Source organism: Panulirus ornatus, chromosome 66 (genome assembly GCF_036320965.1).
Source record: "Panulirus ornatus isolate Po-2019 chromosome 66, ASM3632096v1, whole genome shotgun sequence".
Lineage (NCBI taxonomy): Eukaryota > Metazoa > Arthropoda > Malacostraca > Decapoda > Palinuridae > Panulirus > Panulirus ornatus.
The window spans coordinates 3,954,249-3,972,315 of NC_092289.1; the positions used below are offsets into that span (position 1 = coordinate 3,954,249).

Below are 18,067 nucleotides of genomic sequence, written 5' to 3' on the forward strand. Positions count from 1 at the left end.
ATATGTGTCGGAGGTGGAGGGAACGAGGAGAAGAGGGAGACCAAATTGGAGGTGGAAAGATGGAGTGAAAAAGATTTTGTGTGATCGGGGCCTGAACATGCAGGAGGGTGAAAGGAGGGCAAGGAATAGAGTGAATTGGAGCGATGTGGTATACCGGGGTTGACGTGCTGTCAGTGGAGTGAATCAAGGCATGTGAAGCGACTGGGGTAAACCATGGAAAGCTGTGTAGGTATGTATATTTGCGTGTGTGGACGTATGTATATACATGTGTATGGGGGTGGGTTGGGCCATTTCTTTCGTCTGTTTCCTTGCGCTACCTCGCAAACGCGGGAGACAGCGACAAAGAAAAAAAAAAATTATAAATGACTTTATGTGATGAAGTTATCACATATGTAGTGCAAGAGCTGGGTCTGATCCTGCTTACAATGGAAGAAATGCTAAAACAGTGATGATCTTTGTCTCAAAAGAGAATCTCATTTGTACAAAGTAACAAGTTAGTAGAACCATATGTGTATTTCAACAACTGTTCCTCATATAGCCATATTAAGAGGTATTTAACCAGAGCATCAGCAGCTGATTCCAGTGCACAAAAGATTAAAAGTATCATGGCAATGTTCAACAATAAAGATCCTTCCATTCCACTTCATACTAGCTCCTGAGACAAACCCTCGAGCAGTGAGCGGTGCGAAGCCAGGCATAAAAAAATGAAGTCGAGGGAATGGCACCATGTTGACAGCCAGCTTCCTCAAGTCAGCATTCAGCTGTCCAGGGAACCGAAGGCAAGTAGTAATACCAGACACAGTCAGAGATATAAGATGGTTCAGGTCACCATAGGTTGGAGTAGTAAGCTTTAGAGTTCTAAAGCAAATATCGTAAAGTGCCTCATTGTCTATACAGTAAGTTTCATCTGTGTTTTCAACAAGCTGATGTACAGAAAGGGTGGCATTGTATGGCTCTACAACAGTGTCAGACACCTGGAAAAAAAATAATGTTGGTCAGTAGAAATATGGGACACAATGTAAAATAAATTCTATGGCTGTTTAAAGATTCATGAGTGTGCAGCCCATCTCAATGACTGCTGGGTTTACCTCTCTACATAAACATATATCTCACTGTATACATGAGTAAGACCTGGGAGTTGACATTGTCCCTAACATGTTATCAAAGTCTCATAATATGAAATTAAGTAAGGAACTTGGTAAAAAGGATGTACAGACATACTTTTATGTTTTAAGAGTAGTGACTGAATGGAAAAGAATGACTAAGGACATAGTTAATCAAGACACTATACATGATGGTAGAGAATGTTCAAGAGATGGGAGCCTATAAATGTAAAACTAAAACCCCATACAGTACAAATAGGTAATTATGTCTGACACTTATATCCTATATATGCAATGTAAAGGTTACAGTGAATATAACAATAAAATTTAGTCGTTCTTGATATACAGAAGGTTTGCTGACTATAACAGTTTAAATGCACCTGTCTCTTGAGCACAAGATGACACTTAAAGTGGACAGCATTCTTTGCAACATCAACTCACCTTAGGACTGGGCATAACAGAGAAGGTGTTCATGATCCTGTCTGGGTACTCTTCCCGAATCTTAGCAATGAGGAGTGTGCCCATGCCAGAGCCAGTTCCACCTCCCAGAGAATGCTTCAGCTGAAATCCCTGTAAACAGTCACAGTTCTCTGCTTCGGTTCTCACTACATCAATCACTGCATCCACCAGCTCTGCACCCTCTGTGTAGTGGCCCTTAGCCCAGTTGTTGCCAGCACCACTCTGACCTAAATAAGTTGGTTTAGCTTGATAACACCCTGACAATGTGCTTTATACACATTAGTAATGTAGCTAAACACTAAAGATAAAAAACGTATGATTTCATGAAGTCAATTTATGGGATTTGGTGTTAGTCCATTACTATGAATATTGATCCATATTTTTGTTTATGCAATGATGTTACGACATGATGCATAAGATGAGGCAGTTCATTTTGGAAGTCACTACTTAGTCATCATTATTTAGTTACAAAGAAGAGGATAAGAACTCCCACTGGATCTTGAAGTAAAATTCAGCATCTTCCTGTAGAAGCCAACATGCTTCAACCAGGAATTATGCGGTTGTTACTGATCCTAATATTTCAAGAGTTATCCTTAGGTAGAATGAACTTTATGGAGGTAAAACTGGATCTGTAATAGGGAATGACCATATTACAAAACTAATTCAATGAGCCACATCTTTCTTTCATAAAAGCATGCCTTGTTGCAGCCTATTTTTGAGAAAAGATACCATTTCTATTCCACTAATTTTTGCCTCATTACTCTCACCTGCTATCTCCAGAATCTTTGAAACTCCCCTTAACTCTCCCTTTCTTAAACCCTTTAGAATCCCATTCTCTTCTTTCTGACCACTACTACAGATTTAGTAATGCAAGGTCCACTGATGATCTCTCATATGTGAATCACCTCTGGTACTCTTCTCCCATGAATTTTGGTGGAACTTCTGTTGTGGTACTTGTCATCCCTAAAGCATTTGACAAAGTGTGGCATAAACCTAAGCTTTCTAAACTCCCTTCCTTTGGCTTCTCTGCTTCTTTTTGTTCCCTAATACCTAGCTTCTTCTCTGGCCTTCCCATTCCAACAGTTATCAAAGGAGTGACTTCCCACTCTTATCCTATCAACAGTAGTGTTCCTGAGGGTACTACATTATTACCTACTCTCTTTCTGCTCTCTATTATTGATCTTCCTTCAGCTTATAACCCTATTCACTCTCATGCAGATGATTGCACACTTCAGGTCAGTCTCCCTTCCTTTCTCTTTATAATACTCATTTCCTTCCTCATACTGAACTTATTTCCTTTCTCATTTCAGACCTATGCAACATCTAAGAATGGAGAAGTAATAAACTATTAAATTCCTCTTTGCTAAAATGCAATTTCTCCTTATTTTTCTTTCTAAGTTTCCCTTGTTTCTCTCTGTCTAGTTTCAAAATATCAAATTCAACTCTATATTGAAATAAATATGTTTGGCACAACAATATCCACCCAAGTTATTCTTATAAGTTAGTCTGCAATTAAATATTTGGGTGTATAATAGGTTCATTCTCCTCCAGCATTATCTGTTACCCAAATTCAACTACTACTCAAACTTTTACAAGCTTTAGACAAAAATATATAATCTCATTTTACTTACTTGATACAAATGAAGAGAAGCTTGGAATGCAAGTAAATTCATTCATACTCTAAGAGCTTGTTATATAACTCATTCCCTGAGTGTAGTGCAGTAAGGTAGTTTTGATCACTTTAAGAAGACATTAGAAACAGTTATGATATGAGAAAATATTTCTAACGATACATAAGGTAACTGAGGTGCTCACCAAATATGTAGTTGTTTGGTTTAAAGAACCTGCCATAGGTGGATGACATTATGGAGTCCATGGTTCCAGGCTCCAGATCCACTAATATGGCTCGTGGGACAAATTTCCCTCCTGCAACAACAGCAGTATCTAATTAACTTCCATCCTGCAATAACAGCAGTATCTAATTAACTTCCCTCCTACAACTATAGCAATATCTAATTAGCTTCCCTTCTGTAACCACAGCACTATCAACTTATCTTCCTTCCTACAAAAACAGCAAAATCTAATTGAATTCCATCTCACAACCACAGCAATATCTAATCAACTTCCCTTCTGCAACTATAGCAGAAGCTAATTAACTTCCCTCCTGCAGCCATAGCAATACCTAATCACCTTCCCTCCGACAACCATAATATCTAATCAGCTTCCCTCCTGCAACCACAGCAGTATCTAATCAACTTTCTTCCTAAAACCATAGGAATATCTAATTAACTTACTTCCTAAAACCATCAAAGTATCTAGTAAACTTCCCCTCTGCAACCTTAGCAATATTTAAATAACTTCCCTCCTGCAACCATAGCAATATCTGATTAACCTCCCTCCTATAACCACACAATGAAAAGGCTAAGCAGTGAGAGGGAGGAGTGGTTGGTGAGTAAGAAGTATTAGGAATGAGTGATAAGTGGGTAAGCACTGACTGGACTCATCAGAGAGGGATGAGTGATAGGTGGATAAGCAGTGACTTGGCTCATCTGTGAGAGGGATGAGTGATAGGTGGGTAAGCACTCAGTGGATTCAGCAGGGAGAAGGATGAAATAGAGGTGGGTAAGCAATGAGTGGACTCAACAGTGAAAGGAAGGATAGAGTGGGTAAGATGCAAATGGACTCAGCAGTGAAGGATGTGTGATGAGTATATAATACCAGAGCCAATCAGAAGTAAGAGAATATGTCAGAAATAAAAGTAATCAAATTACCTTGTGCCTCGTTATAGTACACGTTGACCCTCTCCAGCTGCAGTTCATGTTGTCCCTCATAGATACCATCTGGATTGATGCCATGTTCATCGCTGATCACCTCCCAGAACTGTATATACAGACACATACCCACACAAACAACACTTACAATGATATATGACATGTTAAGGGAAGTGAGGGGCAGGAGGAGGTTTCCTGTGTGGGTAGTGTCAATGGGCATAATGGGGAGGTAGTGTCTAGTGGGAACATGTGGAGGAAGTGTCTGGGGGCAGTACGTGGAGGTAATGACAGAGGGGAATATGTTGAGGTAGTGTCAGGGAGTACATATAGAGGTGGCATCGGGGGTCAACATGTGGAGGTAGTATCAAGGAGCAGTTCGAGGAGGTAATGTCAGAAGGCAGTATGTGGAGGTAGTATCTGGGGAAATATGTGGAGGTAGCATCTGATGATATCATTATGTGGGGGGTAGTGCCAAGGGAAAGTATGTAGAAGTAGTGCCTGAAGCAGTATGTGGAGATAGTGTCAGGGGGAAATATGTGGAGGTAATGTAAGGGGGCAATATATAGAGGTAGTGTCATAAGAAATACGTGGAGGTAGAGTAAGAGGGCAGTATGGGGAAATATGTGGTGGTTGTGTAAGGGGGCAGTATGGGGGAATATGCGGAGGTAGTGTAAGGGGGAGTATGTAGAGGTAATGTAAGGGGGCAGTATGTGGCAGTAGTGTCAGGGAGGGAATATGTGGAGGCAGTGTTAAAGGGAAGCATAAGGAGGTAAAGTCTGGAGGTAGTGTCAGGAGGCAGTATGTAGAGGTAGTCTCAGGAGGCAGTACATAGAGGTATTGTCAGGAGGTAGGATGTAGAGGTATTGTCAGGAGGTAGTATGCAGAGGTACTGTCAGGAGGTAGTATGTAGAGGTAGTGTCAAGAGGCAGTATGTAGAGGTGGTGTCAGGAGGCAGTATGTAGAGGTAGTCTCAGGAGGCAGTACATAGAGATATTGTCAGGAGGCAGTATCTAGAGGTGGTGTCAGGAGGCAGTATGTAGAGGTGGTTTCAGGAGGCAGCATGTAGATGTAGTGTCAGGAGGCAGTATGTAGTCAGGAGGCAATATGTAGAGGAAGTGTCAAGAGGCAATATGTAGAGGTAGTGCCAAGTGGTAATATGCAGAGGTAGTGTCAGGAGGCAGTATGTAGAGGTAGTGTCTGGAGGCAGTGTGTAGAGGAAACATCTGGGGGCAGTTTGTAAAGGTGATGCCAGGAGGCAGTATAAAGAGGTAGTGTCAAGAAGCAGTCTGTGGAGGTGTCAGGAGGCAGTATGTAGAGGAAGTACCTCAAGGCAGTATGCAGAGACAGTGTCATTAGACAGTATATAGAGGTAGAAACTGAGGGCAGTAGATGATGATGTTTCGAGGCAGTATGTGAAGGCGGAGTCAGAGGGAGTAGTGCCAGGAGGCAGTATGTGGAGGTAACGTCAGGAGGCAGTATACGGAGGTAGTGCCTAGAGGCAGTTAGTGAAGGTAGAGTCAGGAGACAGTATATGGAGGTAGTTTCAAGATGGTTGTGTGCATTAGTATGTTCGGCGAGGAAGATTGGGAGGTGGGAGTGTGTGCGTGGGGAAGGGGTGTGGCTGGTCTCCCCAAGCCTAGCCACAAACACTGGTCACTGGGCAACAAACATATAAACACAGGTCACACGCACACACCTTACACTCCCGACTCCACACCACAGACACTTGCATACATAATGAACTACTGTCATTACGGGTTAATAATACCATAAGACCAGATCACTTAGCATGAGAAGCTGATCATTATTACATTGGGACTTGCACGCATCAACATCTCAAAAGACCATAATTTACTTGGCGAGGGGTAAGTGCTACACACTGACAAAAAAAATGTATATTTTCTGAGTTTTATGAACGTGAGCGAGAGTGGCCCCAGATAAACTGTGTGGGAGTAACCAAGGAGGAGGGACATCCATTGTCATGCTACCTCTGTCTAACCTATCACTAAAATATATGACTTCCTCTGTTTATATGACTTAGAGGATATATTGTGCCACTTGATTGGTTAATCACAATATGCACCATTCCGCTGAAAATTAATAATGATTATGTTTTTCTTTTTCCCCACAAACTTGTTCGCAGTTTCCCCCTTTAGCGAGGTAGCGTCAGGAAGAGATGAATGGGGTTTGACGACATATCCCAACTGTGTTCATTCTTTATCTTTTAAAGAAAACTGAAATGTACATTCGTAAATAAATAGTTCTGATTCTATATATCATTTTTCCCGTTAAAAAGTTATGAATGACAATTAGGTTCTGTTGATTTACAATCTCCATCGTGATATATGAATAATACAGGAGGAGGAGAGGACTTGCAGCTTCCTGCTCCCTCATGTAACTTTTCTCCATAATCCCTAAAAAATTATAATAAAAAAATTGCTACTTCTGCTCCTACCACTGCTGCTTCTACTACTACTACTAGTAATAATAATGATAATAATGACAGTAGTAGTAGAAGCAGTAAATAACTAAGTTAATACGTTAATGAAAACCATCATAATTAGCATAATCATTATCACTATCGTCATTGTATTACCATAAAAGTTCTGTCATTATGACCACCATTAGCATCATCTGTCTGCAACAAAAAAAAAAAAAAAATAGCCCCCTACGCCCTAAGTGTATCAAGTTGCATTTAAGTTTGTTGTGGTAAAGTGTGGCTCACTATGGCTACCGCCACACGCACTTTACAAGTGGGTCAGTAGTGGGGACACGCCATGAAGATCAGCAGGTTCCTGGTCGATGAAGATATATATCAGGCCAGGACATCCGTATATGGATGAGTCATATGTGAAATTGATGGGTAACGAAAACTACCACTTCTCGATGGGTAAATTGATGAATAACATGCAAATTTTCCATGCACCTAGGTTATGATGTGATACCGAACTATAATTGATAAAAATAAGTGATATATTACACGAATTTATTCAACACCTTACTTCATCATCATAACAAAAGTTATTGTTAGTCCCTCAATAATGCAGATTACCATGTATATTAAAAGTTCAAATATAGAACCATGAATGATGACTTCATTGGGATCTAGAGGGCAATAACCATTAAACCACTCACTCATCGCCTGTCGTAACTATCCCCCTCCTCGTGCACACACATGTACACTGGCAAAAACCAAGTGACAGACAGGCACGGCTTTGTTTTAGTAACGAGCAGCCGGGGGTGCCGAAGTGGGTCAGCTAATGTGATCACCATTTTTTTGTTTTACGAGGATAAAGTTTCACACAACCCGTCTTTTAAAACTTGATATGTACCATGTCTTTACTCTCCTTTGTACACACACACACACACACACACACACACCAGGCTAATCTAAGAGGTCACTTATCGACCATTCTCAAGGGGAGAACAAACACCTGAGTTTGGTGTGAATCAACTTGACCGACCCAAGGATCGAACCCGGGCGGGCCCATGCGAAAAGCAGACGGCTGTAGCAAATACATCGTTGTGATGTTCTGAAGTCTGAACTCAGGCTGAGTTTTACTTCACAAAGTACTGTATGGAGACGTTTCCGTGGTCTACCTGGGCGAGGGTATGTGTGCAGCCCTACATTTTGACTCGTGGTATTTTCCGGGTACAAAACCAATGGTGTAATTCAAAGCTTGTGTTTTGTGAAATGGGTGATCATGTTGGCTGACAAAAAGGCAGAGCCTGAAATGGAACTGGATGGACCTTGTCCTAAATTTTCTTCCTTACCCTCACCTGCAGTGTTAATGATTACCTACATTAACTGTTAAGGTTTCCCTGACTATACAATCAAATATGGAGCCAAGGTGCCAAATGATTCAAATGACATTTTTTTTTGTATGACGCTTATTGAATTCTAGTAATAATAATAATAGTAATAGTTGAATTCTTAATAAAATTTTGATGGTTATATTTCGTGTCAACCTAAGGCGCCTGAGAAAGCAGTATTGTTCACTCCTACGAAAAGTTGGAGACTTAAGTTTTCAGGCATTGGTCCGTGGAGTAAAGTAAGTGTTCACGAAGAAAAACCATATCATGATTAATTTTCACTGCTGGAAGTCCTGCCATCCATTAATCCGCGGAGGAACATATTAAGGCGGCCACTCACTGCAGATATTAACAGCAATGTTAACCATCAAAGTTAAACCCTTTTGAAAATTCATAAAACAAAAACTTGGCAAATTTGGAAATTATTGGCCTTGCGACAGTTGTCCACACGCAAATAAGTGTTTCATGTACAACAAAACTGATCTACAAGCATGTTAAGCGAAGACTGTTAAAATATTTGTATTTCAGTTTAATGTTCACTTTCAGACGGTAAGGTGTGCATTTTGGGGGGAGACATGTAAATTCATATACATGTACTTATTTCCTTAATTATACTTGATCGCCGTTTCCCGCATTAGCGAGGTAGCGTCAAGAGCATATGACTGAGCCTTAAAGGAAAAAATCCTCTCTTGGCCCCCTTCCCTATTCCTTCTTTTGGAAAAGTACTCGCCTGTAATTGGTATAATTGGAAGCAGCAAGCCACCTTCGACGAAGCTATATAATCACTGTCAGTTGACGATATAGAGTAGAACCTCTGGTCTCCATTTTTCGAGATACTGTCACAATGTTGACAATCAAACTAGTTTAGGAACTTAAGGTTGTGATCCCGTCGCCCTTTTCTCTCTCCCATGGTGGAAAAGGCATGGCCTCTTAATTTTTCACTGTAACTCAGCTCTGTTTAGTATATGGGACCGTCTGCAATGCCCTTCCCCCACTCTGTACCTTCTCCGTTATTGTATACTTCAAATCTGTTTCTCAATCTAATTTTTGTTGGGTATGTCGGAGACTGCCATATTTCTTATCCGATTTTGTACATTATGGGGAGGGAGTTATACACACACATGCAACCCCATTACTGTTATACTATAAAAGTACTTTCCATTTTTCCTAAAAAGCTTCAACCGTAATTCATATTATGGTCTCTGGTTAGGTTATCATGGCCTCTATCGAAGAACTGGTCATTACTGACGTAATTATATTGATTTATAAGTTATATCTATTTATATCTCTGACGCCTATTCCAACTGGAACTCCCTCAAAGGGGTGGCCATGGCAATACAGACTCCATAATTAGTTGACTCGAGTGCCGCTTCTCAGCCATTAGTACCTCACCCTTAACAAGCCACAGGCAGAGGGCAACTCAATCGCAGTGTTTGCTGAGGCTCTTACCTAATGTTCCTACTGTCTACAACCACGTAATGTATCTACCTAATGGTCCTGTCTACTACCTCTACCTAATGGTCCTGTCTAAATGTTCCCACCTACTTCTGCTATCAACTTGAAGGTCACCCCCATACCCTTCTCTTTTCCAGACAACCACTGGTCAGCTAGGCAGCTGTGGCCTCCCCTTTAGATTCAGGCAGCCTTGACCACCACTATAAATCCAGGCAAAGCTATGGTTCCTAACCTCTTATCATACCTCGGCACACATCTTTTGTTGCCTTCCTCTGTACCTTCTCCATTACTTCTGTGATTCTTTAAGTGCGTTGATCAAACAGAAGCAGCATCTAGTTTTGGCCTTAGGTATGATGTCAACAGTTTCCTGAATATTTCCTTATCACTGTTCTTAAAAATCATATTTGCCGACATAATTTGCACCCTTTAGAGTAAAGACGAGGCTCTGGCTAGATAATGTACAACGTAGATCTCGAAGTCTCCCAAACAAATCCCTGCAGTTCAAGTTACATTCATGCCGATTCCCTTCATTGCCTTTCAGTAACTATCATTTACTTGGATTAAAAATCAATAACCATGTATGATACTAACTTGGGAGATTACCTTGCGAGTTTGGGCAATTCTCATATCTTTTTTGAATTCCCTTAAAACCTTAGCATTATCTGAAAACATACGTACTAATCCTGTCGCTCTAGCAATTCACTTACATAGATTAAGAACAATGACAATAGGACTAAACCCTACAGAATGCCACTGGTGACCCTAATATACGAGGGTTCCTCTAACATGCACAGTGCATTCCCTTGACTAAGGCATTTTCATTCCATCAAAGGAACACCCTCCCCTCTTCCACCTTATTCTTCTTGCCTGCATATCCAGCTTTTTTGCCCGTTTCCTATATGGTACAGTTTCAAATGCTTTCAAGCAGTCCAGATGACATATATATATATATATATATATATATATATATATATATATATATATATATATATAAATCCGTTGCGGGACCTTTATAGAAGTTTAACAGGTTTCTTACACACGACATTCTTTCCCTTAACCCATGTTGTTTCTTACACTAGTTCCTATTTTGCAAGGAGCCATTCTTTTGCACTCTTATTATCTTTTTCGGTATGTCACTGAACCCATTCATCACAATGTAGTTCAATGTTTGCAACTTCCCGTTCTCATTTCTTCAGAAGTTTGAAATTTGCACTCTATACAACTGCCTCGGTACTTTACCCTTTTTAAGTGATATATGGATAAGTTCATCTGGACCACAAGCTTTATGGCTCAAGGCAAACCTTTAGCGAACTTTTTATGTCCTTTCTAGGATTTCAGTGCTTTTTCATGGCCTCATCATTCCTCCTCTTTGTTAAGACTGTAGTGTTTTCCACTGTCAGGACACTTTTGAAATTGTACTTCGATCCCATGCTACTCTGCTGTTCCTCCCTTTGAATCTCTTAGCCTGATCAGCTGCTCATTAGCTGACGAATAAAGCTTAGATGATCTATAATATCCTTTCAGACTTTCTCTCTACCTCCTACCCTATCCTGCTGTACTTCTCACCCCATTTCATACTTCAAAAATGCTGGCTGGTTACAGTGTGTCCTGTGTCAATTTCGCATACCTTTAAACTCTTCCGTTTCTTAAATTCTCCCACTGAACTACATTCTTTCTTTTCAAACCTCCGTTCTGTATTTGCATCTTCAGGTTTTCATGTTCCTACAATACCTCCCATCACGACCTATATCATGGCTCCAGAAACCCTATATCCCGACCTGTGTTAACGAACAAATTCTTTAGTTCTATTTAGTTTCCACGATTGTTATCTCCCCTTGAGGACTGTTTTCCTCTATGTTTAGATAAGCATATATTAAAATCAAACATTAAATGATAATTTTATCCAATTAGTACATGGTATTCTTAATGTATTTGTGTAACTATTTGTATTTTAAGATTATACAGTTGTACATCTAAGGCCCCCATCTCTAGAAAATTTATATTATCACATCTGTACTTGCCGGGGAATATTCCCTTCGTGGGGGCCACTCCGTGAATCGTCTATATAATCATTTAAATTTTTTGTAAGGTTGGCAATTAATATTTTCTAAGTTTGTTCCATTCCTCCACTACTCTTACAATAAAGACATTTCTTTATATTCTTTCTGACAAGTTACACGAATTTCATGGCATGTCCCCCTAGTTGTTCTATCCCTTCATATTTCAAAAAACAGTCCACCAAGTTACAAATCTGATTAAAAAAAAACCTTAAAAGTTATAATCAGCTCTTCCATCCATACATGCACACCTACACCAGCAGAAGAAAGTCCAGCATGATAAACTACAAGAAACTTCAGGATTTGAGGACATACCAATGTAGCAGAGGTAGAAGGTAAATGTGGCGTCATCTGAATGGGGCAATCTTGTTAATTCACCAGAGTAATTCGGTGGAGGTCAGTCAATAAACGAGATTTATGGGAAAAATACATGAAACAAGCGGCGTCTGAAATAATGTCTATAAAATGTTCATAAAGAGCAACTTTGGTATGGCGAAATATCGCAAGCCAATCAAAGGATCTCCCACGACCTCTAAAAAGAAACTGAAAATATGAAACTAATTATAAAAGGACGAGCGGAAACATTCCGAATACGAGTAATGGACGGACATTTGGGAAAATTTCTTAACTACAAGATAAGGATAACCTGTCTCAACCTTAAAATGGAGACGTGTAAGGACACGCTAGGACAAGCCCTAAGGAATCGCAGAAAAACCTTGCCTGTAACACAGGTGCATAAATGAAGTATTCTACCCTAACAAGCACTCTGGCCATATTCCATATACCCACACCAATCACACTTAAAGTTAATCTCCAGCACAAACTTTAAACAGTATTCGCATCGTATACAAAAAATGGCATATAATCCATTAAACTCTGGTTCACATCTATAATACATACATTCAAAAGATATATCCCAAAAAATACACAATTTCACATAATACATCCCAACTGCAACATACGTTTGCACACTGTAACTGAATATTATACAGTGTTCATTCTCCAGTCACTTTGTTACACCCTGTGTAATACACGCCATATTCAATCCTATCGACAAATATTCTTGACAGTATATAAATCCATCCACACATGTTCTTAACTGTCTTACAACTGGTGTAAACTACCTTTGAGCCAATCTGGTTGCCGCACTGGCCAGCTTGGATGTGGACTATCTCACGCATGTTGGACTACTGACTGACCAGTGGGTTGTCAACGCCTCCCCAGTTAGCCTGTCAAACGTCACGGTAACTACCCAACCAACTACACTTCACTCTCCTCTACCATTTATGCCACAATTAAACTAGTTCGTTAGACCGTATCTAAATTACAGTGTTCTCTTAATGTATAGTGTTCGAAGTAAATCTCGGTATAACTAATAATTACCGGTGTAATGTAAAATTTAATTGTGGTTGAGCTTAACACACTCCTTGAGTCCCCTAAGGCATCTCAACGCCCTCATTACCAGCACTTGTTTATAATTTCCTGTGATTTCTGAGACATTACAGTAATATATATATATATATATATATATATATATATATATATATATATATATATATATATATATATATATATTGTATACCATTCATTTATTACACTGTCGCTGTCTCTCGCGTTAGAGGTAGCGCATGGATACAGACGAAAGAATGGCCCAACCCATCCACATACACATGTATATAAATACACGTCCACACAAGCACATATACATACCTATACATTTCAACGTATACATATATATACATAGACATATACATATATACACATGTACATAATTCATACTTCCTGCCTTTATTCATTCCCGTCGCCACCCGCCACACATGAAATGACATCCCCCTTCCCCCGCATGCGCGCGAGGTATCGCTAGGAAGACAACAATGGCCACATTCGTTCACACTGTCTCTAGCTGTCATGTGTAATGCACCAAAACCATAGCTCCCTTTCCACATCCGGGCTCCACGGAACTTTCCATGGTTTACCCCTGACGCTTCACATGCCCTGGTTCAATCCATTGACAGCATGTCGACCCCGGTATACCACATCGTTCCAATTCACTCTATTCCTTGCTTGCCTTTCACCCTCCTGCATGTTCAGGCCCTGATCGCTCAAAATCTTTTTCACTCCATCTTTCCACCTCCAATTTGGCCTTCCATTTCTCGTTCCCTCCACCTTTGACACATGTATCCTCTTTGTCAATCTTTCCTCACTCATTCTCTCCATGTGACCAAACCATTTCAAAACACCCTCTTCTGCTCTCTCAACCACACTCTTTTTATTACCACACATCTCTCTTACCCTTTCATTACTTATTCGATCAAACCACCTCACACCACATGTTGTCCTCAAACATCTCATTTCCAACACATCCACCCTCCTCTGCACAACTCTATCTATAGCTCATGCCTCGCAACCATATAACATTGTTGGAAACACTATTCCTCCAAACATACCCATTTTTGCTTTCCGAGATAACATTCTCGACTTCCACACATTTTTCAACGCTCCTAGAACTTTCGCCCCCTCCCCCACCCTGTGACTAACTTCCGCTTCCATGGTTCCATCCGCTGCCAAATCCACTCCTAGATATCTAAAACACTTCACTTCCTCCAGTTTTTCTCCATTCAAACTTACCTCCCAACTGACTTGTCCCTCAACCCTACTGTACCTAATAACCTTGCTCTTATTCACTTTTACCCTCAACTTTCTTCTTTCACACACTTTACCAAACTCAGTCACCAGCTTCTGCAGTTTCTCACCCGAATCAGCTACCAGCGCTGTATCATCAGTGAACGACTGATTCACTTCCCAGGCTCTCTCATCCCCAAAAGACTGCATACTTGCACCTCTCTCCAAAACTCTTGCCTTCATCTCCCTAACCACTCCATCCATAAATAAATTAAAACAACAGTGATGACATCACACACCCCTGCCCTAGACCAACCTTTGCTGGGAACCAATCACTCTTCTCTCTTCCAACTCGTACACATGCTGTACACCCTTGATAAAAACTTCTCACTCCTTCTAGCAACTTACCTCCCACACCATATATTCTTAAGACCTTCCACAAAGCATCTCTATCAACCCCATCATATGCCTCCTCCATATCCATAAATGCCAAATACAAATCCATTTGTTTTTCTAAGTATTTCTCACATACATTCTTCAAAGTAAACACCTGATCCATGCATCCTCTACTACTCCTTCCCAATCTGATGCTCTGTACCTGCCTTTACCCTCTCAATCAATTCCCTCCCATACAGTTTTCCAAGTATACTCAATAAACTTATGCCTTTGTAGTTTGAACACTCACCTATATCCCATTTGCCTTTGTACATTGGCACTATACGTGCATTCCATCCATCCTCAGGCACTTAACTATGATCCACACATACACTGAATATCCTTACCAACTAATCAAAACACAGTCACCCCCTTTCTTTTTAACAAGTCCAGAAATCAACTCAAGAAAATAATATACTCAAATGCCTGGAGCATCATAACGAAACGTGATGAACATTTCCTATGCAGTTACTGAAAAACCGAACATTATTGCAATCTCAGAAACTTGGGTAAACTCTGAGAATAAACTTAGTCACCGAGTTAGCAAAACCTGAATACAAACTATTTATGAAAGATCGCTTGTACAGGGTAGGTGGTGGAGTTTTGATCTACACTGATAACAATCTAAGTGCTATTAAAGTAAGCACACACACAACTCTCTTTATATTAACATTACTGACAAGTTCAAAAGTAAACTGTGTTGGCATTTTTTACATACCTCCTAAGCAAAAAAAACAACGATGAGATATTATACAATGAAATCAAAACTAAAAGAAACAGTAAAGAAGTTATAATTGTAGGAGACTTCAACAGTCCAAACATAAACTGGAACAAGTTAACAGGTGACCAAGAGGGAACAAGACTAACAGAACTGATTGAAGATGCTTTTCTAAAAACCTACTTGAGGTAAAAACATTCTTGATCTTGCCCTTATCAGTCACACAAACTTAATCAACTTTTGCGAAGTAGGTGAGAGTTTGTAAAACAACAATCACAATTTGATTTGATTAGAGATAATTTTTTTTTTTTTTTTGCCGCTGTCTCCCGCATTTGCAAGGTAGCGCAAGGAAACAGACGAAAGAAATGGCCCAACCCACCCCCATACACATGTATATACATACGTCCACACACGCAAATATACATACCTACACAGCTTTCCATGGTTTACCCCAGACGCTTCACATGCCTTGATTCAATCCACTGACAGCACGTCAACCCCGGTATACCACATCGCTCCAATTCACTCTATTCCTTGCCCTCCTTTCACCCTCCTGCATGTTCAGGCCCCGATCACACAAAATCTTTTTCACTCCATCTTTCCACCTCCAATTTGGTCTCCCTCTTCTCCTCGTTCCCTCCACCTCCGACACATATATTCTCTTGGTCAATCTTTCCTCACTCATTCTCTCCATGTGCCCGAACCATTTCAAAACACCCTCTTCTGCTCTCTCAACCACGCTCTTTTTATTTCCACACATCTCTCTTACCCTTACGTTACTTACTCGATCAAACCACCTCACACCACATATTGTCCTCAAACATCTCATTTCCAGTACATCCATCCTCCTGCGCACAACTCTATCTATAAATGACAAAATCTTGATCCTAGATTACACGCAGGCAAATTTTGAAAACATTAGACAAGAAATTCACAGAACCAACTGGGTAAAACTTCTTGACATTTACACAGTAGAAGAAATGTCGAATAATTCTAAAAGCACACTACTTAAGGTTGAAAATAAACATATTCCACAAATTACGGAGAGAACTTGCAATATTTCAAAACCATCATGGATGAACAGGATAATAGAAAGACTAATTTTCCAAAAGAAGATAACATATATGAAATTAAAATCAATGAGAACCGATGAAAATTGCCAGGAATTAATCAAAATCCAAAGAGAGTGTAAGAAGGTCATAAGGCAGAGTGAGCACAATGAAGAAAAAATATCCTTGAATGTTCAAGAATAATCCTAAGGAATTCTTTAAATGTATAAAGTAAAGGAAGACAGTAAAAGAGGGAATTGGACCATTACGAAATGAACATGACACACAACCTACTGACGACAAGGAAATGGCTACCATCCTAATTTATTCTTTTAACTCAATATTCACATTTGAAGAAACACCTCAAATACCACAACCAATGAAAATGTTTCAAGCATCTGATGAAAAAGAGTTGAAAGGTAGAGAAATAAAGAGCTCTGAGGTACTCAAACACTTGGAGTAATCAAATCCTAACAAATCCAATGGCTCAGATAACTTAGCTCCAAGATTTTTTAAAAATTCAACAAATCTCTATCGGATGGCAGATGCCAACTGACCGGAAACTAGCAAATGTTACTCCTACATATAAAAAAGGAGACAAAAAGTGTACCTTGAACTAATTCCCTATTAGACTGACATCAGTGTTAGATAAAATGATGGAAAAATTATCATTTCTAGAACACAAAATCATATCGGACAACCAACACGGTGGCTGCTATGGAAGATCCTGCCTGATGAACTTGCTGGAATGTTTTGATGTTATTTATCAAGATAGGGACGAAAAATTATCATCTGATGTAGTATATTTAGATTTCCAAAAGGCTTTCGATAAAGTACCTCAAAAGAGACTTTTACATAAACTCAAAGCACACAGAACTGGATCAGAGGCTTGCTTGCCAGAAGAAAGCAGTGTGTAGTATTAAAAAGTGAAGCCTCAGATTGGCCTGACGTAACGAGTGGTGTTCTATGAGGGTCAGTCCTCGGCCCAATTCTTTTCATAATATATACTAATGACCAAGAACTCGGTCTTGTATCTAAAATCTAATTTGCTAATGGTACTAAACTAAGAGGGAGAGCTGTAAACAGGTGGTACTGCAATATGATTCAGAGTGATCTTAACTTACTAGCAGAGTGGTCAGCCAGATGACAATTGAAGTTTAATGTAGACACATTTAAAGTTATGCACTTTGGATACAAGAATATACAACTACAAACTATTCTAAAACTCTCTAACTAAAGTAAATGAAGAAAAGGACCTTGGAGTTGTCATGAGCAACAATTTGAAATACACTAAACAGTGTCAAGCAGCAAGTAAAAAAGGTAACCATATGTTAAGTTTCATAGCCAGGAACATAGATTATAAGATACCATAAACAATTCTCACTCTATAATTCTCTAGCAAGACCACACCATGAGCATGCAGACCAGTTTTGGTCCCTAAACTATAAAAAAGACAAGGAAAAATTTGAGCAAGTACAAAGACAAGTGACAATATTGATCCCATCCTTTAGAAATCTGGCACATGAAGAGACTAAAACGATTGGATCTCTTCTCCCTTAAAAAACGTAGACTTCGCGGCAACTTA

General features: G+C 39.7%; 1 protein-coding gene across 1 annotated transcript in view; it reads right to left on the bottom strand.

Annotated features, from left to right (window-relative positions):
- The window catches only part of LOC139746917 (uncharacterized), a 95,718-nt gene that overhangs the window by 12,381 nt on the left and 65,270 nt on the right, over window positions 1-18,067 (bottom strand). Inside the window, exons 11-14 of the mRNA XM_071658589.1 lie at window positions 4,334-4,442; window positions 3,378-3,488; window positions 1,545-1,789; window positions 667-974 (exon numbers count right to left, since the gene is read on the bottom strand). Coding sequence (XP_071514690.1) covers window positions 667-974; window positions 1,545-1,789; window positions 3,378-3,488; window positions 4,334-4,442 — 773 coding nt within the window. The remainder of the gene's footprint in view (window positions 1-666; window positions 975-1,544; window positions 1,790-3,377; window positions 3,489-4,333; window positions 4,443-18,067) is intronic.